Source organism: Hippocampus bargibanti, linkage group LG07 (assembly GCF_051943395.1).
Source record: "Hippocampus bargibanti isolate YZ-2025 linkage group LG07, ASM5194339v1, whole genome shotgun sequence".
NCBI classification, from domain to species: Eukaryota; Metazoa; Chordata; class Actinopteri; order Syngnathiformes; family Syngnathidae; genus Hippocampus; species Hippocampus bargibanti.
The window spans coordinates 2,619,110-2,633,802 of record NC_142740.1 but is presented as its reverse complement, the minus strand read 5'-3'; the positions used below and the strand labels follow the sequence as shown (position 1 = coordinate 2,633,802).

At 39.8% G+C, this 14,693-nt stretch overlaps 1 protein-coding gene across 1 annotated transcript; it reads right to left on the bottom strand.

Moving 5' to 3' along the window:
* Positions 1-568: 568 nt before the first annotated feature.
* On the bottom strand, positions 569-14,523 carry jade3 (jade family PHD finger 3). Its single transcript, XM_089001802.1, has 12 exons — positions 14,356-14,523; positions 12,561-12,630; positions 12,405-12,464; positions 12,230-12,309; positions 10,884-11,041; positions 9,895-10,085; positions 8,244-8,455; positions 6,803-6,970; positions 5,901-6,017; positions 4,067-4,537; positions 2,787-2,904; positions 569-2,694 (listed from the first exon to the last, which is right to left on the bottom strand). Exons 3-12 carry the CDS (start codon positions 12,451-12,453, stop codon positions 1,880-1,882), a joined length of 2,379 nt encoding a protein of 792 aa, XP_088857928.1. The 5' UTR covers positions 12,454-12,464; positions 12,561-12,630; positions 14,356-14,523; the 3' UTR covers positions 569-1,879.
* Positions 14,524-14,693: the final 170 nt, after the last annotated feature.

Here is a 14,693-nt window from a genome sequence, read left to right as displayed (position 1 = left end):
TGCGATCCTCAGAAGAAAATCATTACGGACAGTATTAAAATCTTACATGTTGAATATCAACCCAGAAACCGGAGTACCCGAAGAAAACCCACTAAGAAGATACAAACTCCATAAAAGGAAGGCGGGATCGGGAATCGAACCCCACACCTCTGCTCCGTGAGGCAGATGGGCTCACCGTGTCAGCCCTAAATGTAATTAAAATGAAGTAAATCCATGAAGTAAATCTACCTATAGCATCGATTTAAGATGACTTAAAAAAAATACATAATAATAAAATTTAATTTATAAACACCTTTCAAGGCCACTTAACAGTCACAGGATCCGTTTTTATGTCAGTGAGCAGTGGCAGCCACACGCGCCAGCGTTCACTCAACCCGGAATAACTAAAATTGATAGAAAGTTAGCTAGCTAGCTAACAGATAACCAATAGATAGCTAGCTAATAGATAACTAATAGCTAGCTACATTAACAGTTACATTTTATTTAGTAGATAAATATCTAATTGCATATTTTTTTGTTTTAGAAATTTATGTGACAATTCATGTTTTGAATGAAACAAAAAAACCTCTTGATTTGCATCTTTATTATCAAATAAAAGGATGAGACAAGAAAAAAATTGAAGGCAGCGAATATGTGACGACAGTCAAGAATTTAGTGTTCTCCATTGACGTTAACTCCAAAAAAAATTGTTTTTCTCGCAATGTTTGATGCAGCCATTTTGTTCAAAAGATGGAATTGAGGTTAATTGTTGCATTTATGATCTATGAATTAAGCAGCGAAATCCTCTCATTTGTATCTATCTGAGAGGGCGGCCATTTTGTCATTTTATCAGCCCGAAAAATTGAATTTAGAAAATGGCCGACTTGCGATTTGGTGTAATTTTTAGAAAATGGCAGAACAAAATGTCCGACCCTTGAGATGAATTGGTCAAACAGGTGGATCTTGCTTCTTAATTCATATTTCACAAACAGGAAATGAACCAGGATGTTGTGTTGATACCAATCGGAACGCAAACAAAACATTGAGGTAAAAATAAATAAATGTTGACTTCCTCTTTGACCCCTTGGCAACATTTCAAGCAAATTCTCCCGTTTTTATCTATCCGAGAGGGCGGCCATTTTGTCATTTGATCTGGTTAACGTCCATCCAGTTAGCGAACGTTCCAAAAAATTAAATTTAGAAAATGGCCGACTTGTGATTTGGTGTAATTTTGAGAAAATGGCGGAACAAAATGTCCGACCCTTGAGATGAATTGATCAAACAGGTGGATTTTGCTTCTTAATTCATATTTCACAAACAGGAAATGAACCGGGATGTTGTGTTGATACCAATCGGAACGCAAACAAAACATTGTATGAGGTAAAAAAAAATAAATGTTGACTTCCTTGAAGTCAACATCCTTGACAACTTGGCAACATTTCTAGCTTAACATGTTTTTTTTTTTTTTTTGTTCAAGGCAACTTTTTTTTAATAAAAAAAAAAAAAAAAGAAGAAATATTACATGTTCATTTGTGGTCCGAACCTATTGACTGAAAACTTCACCTATTTGCTGTTTTCACATTCCGGGCTTTTGTATTAAATTCCCGATTTGCTGCCATCTTTGTGCTAAGACGCCGAATTGAGGTCAAGAAATGAGTTGAATTGACGCAGGCTTTGTCATCATTTGGTGAGAAACACTGTTAGCGTGTGCTTTTGAGAGGCGTGGCCTAAAGAGTGACATCATCAACTCGAGTCCCTAAAGGTGGGTGTTGGCAATTTAGGATTCGGAATGTTTGGTGTATTTCTGACAATACTGTACATCCAGCGGAGTGTGGCGCTGTTCAGTAAAAAAAAAAATGTGCTAGCTACAAACATGCTAGCACGCTAACGGCGTCTTCTGTCACCTTCGTACTGCGCAATGCGAGGCGGCGCCTAGTGATTTTCTCCCACGCCCGCCGCCGCCGCCGCTACCGGTCGCCCGTCGGGTGACGTCGGGCGTGGCGGGTGCACCCTGGCGCCGATGCCTCCCTTTGGCGTCGGGCTCCGAGTCGCTAAGCTCCAAATCGGGACAGTATCCGTCGCTGTCGTGGTACATGCGGGCGTTGTTGGTTGAAACCGGCTTGGCCCAGAGTTTTTCCTTCCGGGCGAGCTTATCCGAGGCCCGAATGTCCTCGGTGGTCCGTACCAAGTTCATGGTGGCCTCCTTGAAGGACCTGCCGAAATGTTCCATGGCCGACTTCCCGAAAGCGCTTTTGTCCAGCGGTTGTTTGGGCACGTCGGGGTCAGCGGGCGTTTGGCACGAGCTGTCTTTCTGCGCAACCACTTTCTCCAAAAGGCCATTTTTGGAAGCGCGTTCTTGCTCCGCTTTGCCGTTAGACGAATGGCCGTGTAACGACGGGTGGAGATTCAGAGGCTTCCCCGACAACGGTTTCCCTCCGGCGGACTTCCCGGCGAGCAAGGGCTTCCCCGACACACGACCGTTGGCGCGTTCGTCCCGCCGGGAGTGGCCGTGCAGTTGAGGTTTGCCTTGGCCTAGGCCTTCGCTAGCTCGTTCGGACACGTTTCCGCTGTTGTCCGGGCACAAAGGACCGTTAGCCGTTTTGGACGTGCTGTGGCAGTTTCCTACGCTGGACGCTTTGGGCATTTTTAGCTTGAGTGTGATCCTGGGAGGAGGCCGGAAAAGGACACTTTCCACCGGGAAGGATGCAGCGAGGCCTTCAGAAGACGAAAAAAAAAAGACAACGTTTTATTTTCTTTTCTTTTCTTTTTCTTTATGAGACGCAAGTAAAACGCTGATGGCAGCTTACCAGCAGAGATCTCCTGGCTGGTGAGGTTGACGTGCAGGTTGAACATTTGCTCTTGGGCTTTGCTCTGCAGCAGTTTGAGCTTCTCCCGTCGACTCACCATGTAGCACAAGTTCCTCACCTGCGGCGTCGCGATCAATCAAGTGATCATATTGAAATCAATAAACAGATATATTAATAAACAAATGGATGGATGGAGACGAACGGACAGACAGACAGCAATATAGAAAGAGATTATAGATATAGAGAGATAGATAGAGTTTACAGATAGATAGATATGAGAGATAGATAGCGATATAGAAAGAGATATAGAGATATAGATGTATAAAGATAGATAGCGATATAGAGAGACAGATTCCGATATAGATATATAGAGATAGATAGCGATATAGGGATAGACAGATCGCGATATAGATAGATATAGAGATATAGCGATATAGGACGAGATATAGATATATAGAGACAGACGGATAGAAAGATAGATTGCAATATAGATAGATATAGAGCTATAGAGATCGAGATAGGTATAGAGAGAAATACACAGAGATAGATAGATATAGATAGATATAGAGAGAGATATCGATATAGAAAGAGATAGAGATGGACAGATAGGTAGCGATATAAGTAGATATAGATGTAAAGCTATAGAGATAGATAGTGATATAGTATAGATAGAGATAGTGATAGATAAATAGAGATAGTGATAGAGATAGATATAGATATAGTGATAGATAGATATAGAGATAGAGATATAGATAGACAGATAGGTAGCGATATAAGTAGATATAGATGTAAAGCTATAGAGATAGATAGTGATATAGTATAGAGATAGAGATAGATATAGAGATATAGTGATAGATAGATAGATATAGAGATAGAGATATAGATAGACAGATAGTGATATAGATAGAGAAAGATATAGAGATAGATGGATAGAGATAGATAGAGATAGAGCAAGCTAGTTAGGTAGCTAGATAGTGATATAGATAAAGATATAGAGATAGATGGATAGAGATAGATAGAGATAGAGCAAGCTAGCTAGGTAGCTACCTAGCTAGATAGCTCTAGATAGCTATATCGATAGCTAGCCAGCCAGATGGATAGATAGATAGATAGATAGATAGATAGATAGATAGATAGATAGATAGATAGATAGATAGATAGATAGATAGATAGATAGATAGATAGATAAAGCATTCAGAATAACACACGACACCTGCAAATGAGGTCGGAAGAGAAGATGGGGTGGGGGGGGGGGGGGAAGGTACCAAAATGGCACTGACCCTCTCCAGGTCCTGTCGCAGGTGCATGAACATGCGCATGCGCGTGTGGATGCTGTCCTGGTGCGGCTGCAGAACCAGGTTCTCCTCGTCTTCCTTGGGGGCCAGCAGGGCCTTGTTAAAGTTACTTTTCCTCTTCAGCTTCCAGTACTGATAGACAAAATCCACCAGGCACTGCGAGAGCCCCACCGAACGCGAAACCTCCTCCGGACGCACCAGAGCGTAAAATTCCTCCTCCAGCTCCTGAAGCCGCTGCGCCCGCAGGCCCAATTTGACCGAGTCGGAAGGCGGCGCCGGCGGTTTGGCCCGCGCCGGGCTCAGGCCGGCTTCGCCCGCCGTTTTGGGCTTGCTGTGCTTGAGGCAGTACGACTTGAATTTGACCTCGTCGCCCTCGTCCAGGATGGTCTTCATTTCCAGGCTGTGCTCAAAGGCGCAAGTCACGTGGAAGGGGGTGGTGCAGTTCTTCACTGAGCACTGTGGGGACGGGAAACGGATTAAAAAAAACAAAAAACGGGTGCGTTAAAACGATTTCCAGATTTGGGGCTAAATAGGAGCACATAGAAGTGAACCAGCAGTATTTTGGACCAACTGAAGACGCCTGAAGGAGGACAGATAGAGCCTAAAATGGTGGATTGACAAAATCGCTATTAAATCAACAACAATATACAGTGAGACCTCAACTTACAAACACCTTATCTTACAAACCTTTCGTCTTAAGAACCTCTAATTTATGAAAATTAAACCTTATAATAAGCACTATTTTCATAATACACACCCACCACGGCTGGCGGAGTGATCTTCGGCGGAAGCACACGACCGAACAGCGCTCCAGCCGGCGCTACTTTGCACACCCCCTTTCATTGAATGCACACGTCGATTGCCTACTTGGAGCTTTTTGCTGATACTTTTACTATGATGGGACCGAAAAAAAAACCCACAATGCAGTGTATTTCTTTCATTACAATACAATAGCATGTTTATTATACATAGAATAAGGTATGTTGTGTGTAGTTTTAAGGCTTATTTAGTTAAAAACTATATTTTATGAAAACCCGGGAACTGATTATTCCCATTTTAATGGTTTCCTATGGGAATTTTTTTTTGAGATACACACTTTTCGCCTTACACACTCTGTCTGGGAACCAATTAAGTTCGTAAGTTGAGGTCTCACTGTATTTGCTTATGCAGCTTGCTAGCGATAGTGTGCTAGCTGTGGCCAGTATGCTCTTGTCACTCGCGGCTAGTGATAAGAGCCGTTTCCGCAAATTATGATTGGCAGGTGACTAGGCAATCTATTTTATATTAATTAATTAATATATTTTATATTAATTTGAAATCTTCTAATTTCGCCATCAACACGAAGTTTTCAGATGAAAAAAAAGTACCGAAAAATGCATTGTGTGTCGCTTTCTCGGTCAGGGGCGTTCCCTCCGTGACGTCACTTCTGACATCGTCATGAACTCGAAAACAAGACTTCCTGAATATTCAGCGCGAGTCTTAAAAGGTAAAATATAGCTATATGCGGTGGAATCTTTGTGAAATACGCTTAGTAGAAGTCATTTGAAGTGATTTTACAAATTACGGACACAACTTGTCCGGAGGCGTCGGTTGTCCTTTAAATACGAAAACAAACATCTAATCAACATCAGTGTGTGATTCAGATATTTGTAGGCCAGCAGAGAAGGCTTTGCAGGGTTGAATGAATGCTCGGAGAAAAAATATCCTGTGACAGTAAAGTGTCCTTTAGAGTTTTGAAAGATTCTTATAAATGAAATGTATTATTATTATTATTATTAGTATTATCATAAAATACAATGAATTAGTCCTGCTGCTTCACCTGAATGCACGCGCCCGTCTTGATCTTGCACACGCTACAAATGAGCGACCAGCGGCTGGGTGGGATGTGGGATACTTTGGTGATCGGCTCCATCCTTTCAGGACATGCGATGCTGACCTGGGAGCAGTGGAGAAAAAAAAAAAAAAAAAAAAAAAAAAAAGTGGGAGATGTCAGATGGGTCATCACCAAGGGATTTGTGGTTTATTTCATTCCATACTTATTTATGTATTTTCTTTATTTATTTTTATAGAATTTATTTTCTTTTTTGATATTTATTTATAATATTTAAAATATTTTTAATCTTTATTTTTATTTTTTTTAGTTATTTAATCACCTATTTATTTAGTTGGTTGTTTATTTGTATTTGTTTATATATTTATTGGTTTATTTATCTTTAGTTCTGTGTTTTTTTTGTATAACTTTATTTATTCACCATATTTATTTGATGATATATATCAATTTCTTTATTCATTCATTTATTTTTATGTTAATTTGTTTATAAATTTATTGTTGTTTAGAAAAGTTTATTTTATTTGTTGATATATGTTCATTTGTTTAGTTATTTATTATTCTAATCATTTATATTCTTTTATTTATTTGGTGAAATATGTTTAGTCATCTATTTATTTAGTTCTGTATTTATTTGTATATCTGTTTCTTTATTTGTTTATGTATTCATTGGTTTATTTATCTTTAGCTCTTGGTTTATTTGTATATGCATTTTTTTTCATTTATTTATATTATTTATTTGTTGATGTATGTTTATTTATTTATTCGTCTATTTATTTAGTTGTTTATTTATTTGTATATCTATTTCACTATTTGTTTATGTATTCATTGGTTTATTTGTATTTATGTTTATCTATCTATCCATCCATCGTTATTTATTTGAATTTTTTTACCTCTGGGATCCACAGGGCGCAACTGACATGCGCCCACTTGGTACCGGCGCGCGTCGCCTTCATGGCCCCGCCCTTTTTGGGACACAGGAGGCACTGCGGGTCGATGCCCAGCACGCACGTGCGGCACATCCAATTCCCGACGGGCACTTTGACGATTCCGTAACAGGCCTGGTGGGGATAAAGTAAACAAAATAAACCGTCTCGTCACATGGGTCCCTTTGCGCCTTGGCTGTGAATCAGTTTCTTGTCTCTATACTGTGCAATGTGTAGAATGAGATTGCCATTTTTTTGTTTTTGGGGGGGGGACAACGGTTTGAATGTGAAATGATTAGCATTGCAAATGGGGTGTCAAATGAAGCTGTTTGGGGGAAATAAAGTGATACCCTGGCTTACGAACTGAATCGCTTCCCAGACAGAGTGTCTAAGGCGAAAAGTGTGTATGCCAAAAATTAATTTCCCATAGGAAACCATTAAAATGAGAATAATCCGTTCCCAGGTCCCCATAAAACATTATTGTCTACTATTCTAAGCCTTAAAACTACACAAAATATACCTTATTTTATGTATAATAAATGTGCTATGGTATTCTAATTAAAGAAATAAACTGTACAGTATAATAAAGTTGTTCTATTGACCTTTGTGATGGTCGTTGATGGCTTGATGGAATGGAGTGGCCGATTTCATCAGCATTAAACACTTGATGAGGAACGTAGCCTTCTTCGTTCACCATCTTGAGGAATGATCCCTTGTAGGTGTTTTCTCTGCGATAATTTTACCTAGTTCCTCGTCAATTGTGTTCTGTTTAGTTGGGTCAATAGCTTTTTGCATCAAGTGTACAGATGGCTTGTGCAGGTTATTTGTGAAGCCTGATTGATGGGAATTTTAACCTTGCAGTCTACACTCTGCCTTTGAACTATCAAAGTTGAAACTTGTCCAAATGTCACTGTTTTCTATCCATTTTGTCTCACTCTCTCTCTGTCGTCTGCCTGTCTCTTTTATGTTTAAACCACCTCCCCTCACTGCTGCGTTCTTGACCAATCACGTGACTTTAACTGAAGACTGGGGGTGGAGAATAGAGGACAAAAAAAATGTCAGCTGCCATTTTATTTTTTTGGAGAATGGCTTCTCTCTCTGTCTGTAACCCTCACCCCGCACTGCTGCGTTCTTAACCAATCACGTGCGGATTTAACCGAAGACTGGGGACGGGGAATAGAGGACCAAAACAAGCCGGCTGCCATTTTCTTGTTAGAAAGGGCTCTTTCGTGAACGACACATCACTCATTGTGGCAGCTCCGTGTGTATCCCGAAAAATAGTCCGTATGCCAAGGTAAAATTTTCATAAATTTAACATTCGTAAACCGAAAAGTTCGTAAGCCAACGGGTTCGTAAAGCGAGGTATCACTGTATCAGATTTTGATTTTTTGGGAAATATTCCACCTACCTGGTGAACGCAGATGTTACACTTGTCGCAGAAAACCATGTCGTTGCCTTCCTCGCTGTCGGGTGAGCGGCACACGTCGCACACCACGTCCTCGTCGTACTCGATGCCCAGACCCTCCACCGTTTCGATGGCGTGTTTCATGTTGTCGTGGCATTGGCCCTCCAGCGCTTCCATGGTGCGTTCCATCGTCAGCTCGTCCATCGGGTCCTCACCTGGACACGCAGACGCAAAGCAAAGCTAAGACGACAAGTGACAAGTGCTGCCATGTAGGGTTGAGCAGCGTGGACAATATTTCAGTTTCAATTTCAATATTTCAGTTTCAATTTAACTCATTCATTGATTCCATTTTTTAAATTTTAAATTTAATTTTTACATTTTAAATCTTAAATTAATTTTTGTTTATTTTTTTAGATGTTTATTATATTTATTTATTTCACCCATTCACTGCCATTCCCAAATTTATTCGGGAATAAAAAAAAAATGGCATTGAGCGCAAGTCCCGAATTTGCCCTTTTTTCACGCTTGGGTGCCGATAAAGTGCTGGTCAGACCTCTGGCAATGTTTTTTCCCTTCCACGAGGGGGCAGCATTTGCCTTTTTGTCCATTTTAGCGCTTTGTTACAGCTTATTTTTATTTTTTTATTTTTTTTGTATTTGTTTATATATTTGTTTATTTCATGTATTTATTTATATATGTATCTGTTTATTTGTGTATTTTTCTGTTTATTTATTTATGTAATTATTTGTTTATTTATTTCTTTATTTGTGTGTATATTTGTTTGTTTATTTGTTCATGTATTTATGCATTTTGATTTATGTATTTGTTTATTTTTATTTATTGAATATATTTGTTTCCTTTCTTGGTATTTATTAGTGTATATATTTGTGTATATGTTTATGTATTTATTTGTTTATTTATGTATTCATGTTTATTTGTGTATTTCTTTATTTGTACGTATTTATCTGTTTATTTATTTATTTATGTATGTATTTGTTTATTTATTCATGTGTTTATCTGTTTATTTTTTTTTCTATTTGCGTATATATATATATATATATATGTTTTTTTTATTTTATTCTTTATGTATGTATTTCTTTATTTATGTATTTGTTTATTTATATGTATAACTTCCGGGTTGAGTGAATGCTGGCGCGTGTGGCTGCCGCTGCTCACCTGCAGAAAAAACATCCTGTGTGTAAAGTGTCCTTGAGAGTTTTGAAAGGCACTTATAAGTGAAATGTATTATTATTATTATAATATCTAGCTATCTAGCGAGCTATATAGCTAGCTATTATTATTATTATTATAAAGTGCTATATAAATTAATGAGTGAAAATTGTATTGCATTTTGTACAGCTGCCCTCATTTCAAGCTCAGATAACTCCAGACCCATATCATTTAGGAATTAACTTTTTTTCTGATGAAAGAAGAAAATCTAACATTTTTTTTACACTGAATTGAATGTTTATGTAGTCCTCAAACTAAATATTCTGTGGGTCCTACAATTTGAGTGAAAATGACAAAAACCCTGGCACCGGAGTGGACACATTTTTGCATATCATCTGGCAGTGAATGACTTAATGTAAATAAAACACACAAACATACACAAATAAACAAATCAAATGCCGAATTACAAATATGGGTAGCTTACCCATCCAGAGCAGCTGGCTGTTGAGCGCTTGCAACCAGTAGAGGTCGACGTCATCAAGGTCGTAGCGGCACATAGCTTCCGCCAGCTCCTTGATGTTGACGTAGCCCGTCTCTGGGGACTCTTGCGCGGAACACTGGATGTACTTTTTCCCGTGGCCATACAGAACTTCCTTGGACTTCTCCGCGATGATACTATACATAAAAATGTCCACAATTGTGATCATAATAATAATAATCATCATCATCATCACCATCATCATCATAATAATATATTTCATTTCTAAGCACCTTTCAAAACTCTCAAGGTCACTTTAGAGTCACGGGATAAGTTTTTCTGTGGGTGAGCAGTAAGTTCACTCAACCCGGAATAACACCTTTCAAAACTCTCAAGGTCACTTTAGAGTCACGGGATAAGTTTTTCTGTGGGTGAGCAGTGGAAGCCACACACACCAGCGTTCACTCAACCTGGAATAACTCAAAAAGATAATAGAATGCTAGCTAGCTAGCTAATGTTCCTGACTCAAATAGCTAGCTACCTATCCACATTGCTAATAGTTAGCTCATCAAGCTCGCTAAATAGCTAATATATAGCTTGCAAGCTAGATAGCTAATATGTTTCCTGACCCGTCCAGTGGCAAATTAATAATAATAATAATAACATATTTCATTTCTGAGCGCCTTTCAAAACTCTCAAGGTCACTTTACAGTCACGGGATAAGTTTTTCTGTGGGTGAGCAGTGGAAGCCACACACGCCAGCGCCCCTTTTGGTCTATTGCACTATAACTTGAATCGAGAGCGACTGTAGGGCTGCAGAAATCAAATATTTGGGGTTTCAAATAGCCTACTGTGTGTATTTGTCAAAAAAAATATATATATATATATTTTTTTTTTTGCTTGGTTAAAGCTTTTAGACAAATCTCTCCCCTTAGATGTTGGAATTGGAGTTACAAATGGGTTACTTTACTCTCTGCAACGCTGATTATCAGTACCTGACAGACGCCTGTGGGATGGTGTCCGGGCTGGCCAGAACCTGAACCCCTTTCTCCCATTCCTGTTTCCAGCTATCGGCTAGCAGGTAGTACTCTTCCGGCGGGATGTGGTGCGAGTCGGGGAGTTTCATCGCGCTGATCAGGTCTTTTCGGAACACCTGTCAGACATGTACAAATGATACTGGGTGATAGAGAATAGAATTTATTATATTTCAAAGTTTCATGCCTAAAAGGCCCACAATGGAAGCACAGAAAATCTGGGGTTAATCTGAGGTGAACAGATACAGCCCGTTAAACTGTCATCTTCATGTAGATCTGGACTAATGTACGACTTGGTGAACTCCTTCACAGGATAGACGTCATTAGCTAGGTTACAAATCTATCAGTTCATGGAAAGGACAACCAATTAAAATGTTTGTTCTGTTGTTTTATAGTTGTTGGTGCTTGGGACTTCCAGGGGTGTGGTATTCAAATCAAGAAGACTATGTTTTACTAATGTATCACTTCAATTTGCAGATACAGTGATACATTGGCTTACGAACCTAATTGGTTCCCAGACCGAGTATGTAAGGCGAAAAGTGTGTATCCCAAAAATTAATTTCTCATAGAAAACCATTAAAATAAGAATAATCCGTTCCCAGGTCCCCATAAAACATACGTTTCTACTTTCTAATTTTCACCATGTTGAGGAATGATCCCTTGTAGGTTCTTTCTCTGTGATCATTTTATCTAGTTCATCAATAAATTAACAGGGTTGATAGCTGTTTGCATAAAGTGTACAGATGGCTTGTGCGGGTTGTTTGTGGAGCCTTATTGATGGGATATTCTAACCTTGCAGTCTATACTCTGCCTTTGAACTATCAAAGTTGAAACTCTCACTGTCATCTGCCTGTCTCTTTAATGTTTAAACCACCTCCACTTACTGCTCCGTTCTTGACCAATCACGTGGCTTTAACTGAAGACCCGGGGCTGGGAATAGAGGACCAAAACAAGCCGGCTGCCATTTTGTTGTTAGAACGGGCTCGTTCGCGAACGACATATCACTCATTGTGGCAGCTCCGTGTGTATCCCGAAAAATAGTTTGTATGCCAAGGTAAAATTTTCATAAATTTAACATTCGTAAACCAAAAAGTTCGTAAACCGAGGTATCACTGTACTCTCAATAAATAGCTTGGCAAAGGGCTGCAGAAGTTGGGCGTCGGTCACGAATAGCTGCGTCCCCTGCCGGCAATAAAAGACAATCTTTCTGTGTTCGGGCCTTTGTTCGCAGTGTCCGACCAAACATCTCAGACACCAGGTGACTCCGACTGAAGATGCAGGGGGTATATTATTGTTCGGAAGCTTACTTCAGCCGGTTTCTTCGGGTCGGCGGCGGGGGTGCCCGGTTTGCTGCCATACTTGTTGGAGCAGAAAGAGGTGGAGGGACCTGGATGTAAACATGCCACGTTGCTTCATATGTAAGAATGAAGACATCAAGGGGTGTTGTAGGGGTGTGTGTGGGGGGTGGACGGGTGGACTCACTCTCATTGTCAGAAGTGTCGCTGCTGCTGGAGGTCCTTAGACGCTTCATCCTGTCATATCCTGCGGACAAAATGGACGCCGCATCGGTTTACTTCAAGCAAGTGCAAATATTTGCAACTTAAATCACCCACGTCCGCTGCCACTCCTCCTACTCACTGTAAATCTCCAGTTGAAAAGCATGCTAGTGGTTTTCCTCTGATGGACACTCAGGTGATTAATTTCATCCCTGAGAGGAACAAAAAAGGGGCATGTGATTTTAGAACGATAAATTTGGTGGTCTTTGCAATCTTATGTCGTTTTCACTAAAGTCATTACCAGTCATGAATTTTGAAACATTATTTTGAAGATGGAAAATGAGTTTGGATTAATACTATTGGTCCGTTTTGTTCCTTATAACATTTCATTTCAAGCTATCATCTCTCTCCCATGAAGAATTGGCACGTCAGTGGACCAGGAGTGCTGTTTAAACATGCCCAGCATTCCCCATGAAGGGGGTTGGATGTGGTCATTTAAGTTCATGCTACGTAAACAAACATCCATATGGCATTTATGACTGGTTGTAACACTCACGACGTTGCAATGATGTTTGCCAACCATTCAAACAGATTATATGCTTGTGTAAGTGGTGATGAGAATATACAAACGCCACACAACCAACCTTAACTGTTCCATAAGCTATGTTTAAAGAAAAAAAGGAGAACAAGCAGCAGAGTCCTTGACACCATCTGCTGTTGACATGAGTTTCTATAACAAAGATGACAATATTCAGCTGATGGAAACGTGTATATGACAATCGCAAGGATGGATGTACAAACTGAGGGAAACAGAGAAAAATGGATACAAGAGCTGATTCGACATTTTGTTTTCAATCTTACAATATTAATCAATCAGTCAGTTTTATTGTTTTTATTTATACACCCATCTAGGCCGCTGGAGACGATTCCAGCCGTTTTCAGGCAGTAGGCATGAGACACCATGAACTGCAAACCCCACAGCCAGTATTTTATCCTACTTAACGGGTTTTAGTAAAAAAAAAAAAAAAAAAAAATCTTAAATTATTTTCATCTTCGGCCTTTAATTGCTCTTTTAATAATAATACATTACATTTTAAGCGCCTTTCACAGCTCTCAAGGATACATTACAGTCACAGACAAGCATATGTACTATAATAAATAAAATACAATCGCAAATACAATACAATAAATAAAATTCAGTTATTTTTACTTTTGTAACGATCTGTAAGTGTGAAATGCACCATATTAAAAACATAAAAATACATAGATCATTATTTCTACTTTTATCTGTCATTTATGACTATAAACTGAGTTTCTCTGTAGGTCGAGTACGAATATTTCTGATACTGCTTCAAATTAGAACGTGAAAGGAGGCAGCTAGCTAGCATACGAGCTAACCAGACTGAAGGGGGATGAGTTAGCGGAAGTGACGACACAACATGGGAACCCGTTGTTTAAAAGCTTGGAAACAATAAGTTAATAGAGCGAAGCGCTTGGTTTATTTCGCTACACTGTTATCGCGTATGATTTATTATCAACCGTAAAATTACTTCCATAACGAGACAAGTTTCTAAATAATGCGTCAAAATGGCTTAAAAGCTTTGGCGCCAAGTCCAGTCGACGCCTTGGAAGAGCGGGAGATAGCGAAGGCCAAATCGAACATGGGCGCCACCAGCACTAGCGCACCGACATGTCACTTCCTTACAGTGGAGCCTTTAAAACGAGGGACTAGGTGGGGGGTGGTGAACAACTACGCGTCCGTTTAACCGCCCAGTGCGACCAAAAGACGACGCAATCGTACGTGGGGATTAAATTAAATAAAACACCTCGTCAAACTGTCGGACGGTCGGGTTTTAAAAGCAAGCATCCACGGGGGCACATCCTGTTCCTTCGAGCCAGGAAACACGGGCATATTGTTCACGCTTCCACCATTTTACCTTCCAATATAAGCACTGAGGGGTCCTCTTTATCACACCCGTACGACGTCCAGCGTCCAGTATATTTCGTGTTCCCACAAAATGAGTAGTATTTGTGCGTGGAATTGGTTAAATTGAGTGTTTTTTGAGGAGGTTCTCCGGGTCTTGCAGTCAGTCGGCCCACTAACACCGCACAACAGCGCTATTGTACCGAAAAGCCCGCCGGGTCCTAAACCCGGCCGGTTTCAACTAGTGAGCGCGTTCGATTTTAACGCTGAGGTCAGGCGTTTGGACGGGTGGATATAGACTTAGATTTTATTAATATTCATTGTGACGGTAATGTAATTAAAAATGAATGT

Bases quoted from the DNA above. Each gene is read 5' to 3' on its own strand.
- jade3 (XM_089001802.1), bottom strand. From the start codon at position 12,453: ATGAAGCGTCTAAGGACCTCCAGCAGCAGCGACACTTCTGACAATGAG. The intron at 8,456-9,894 runs GTAAGCTACCCA...CTGCGTGTCCAG, and splicing joins CAGCCAGCTGCTCTGGATGG to GTGAGGACCCGATGGACGAG. The intron at 6,018-6,802 runs GTAAAAAAATTC...CACTGCTCCCAG, and splicing joins GCGCCCTGTGGATCCCAGAG to GTCAGCATCGCATGTCCTGA.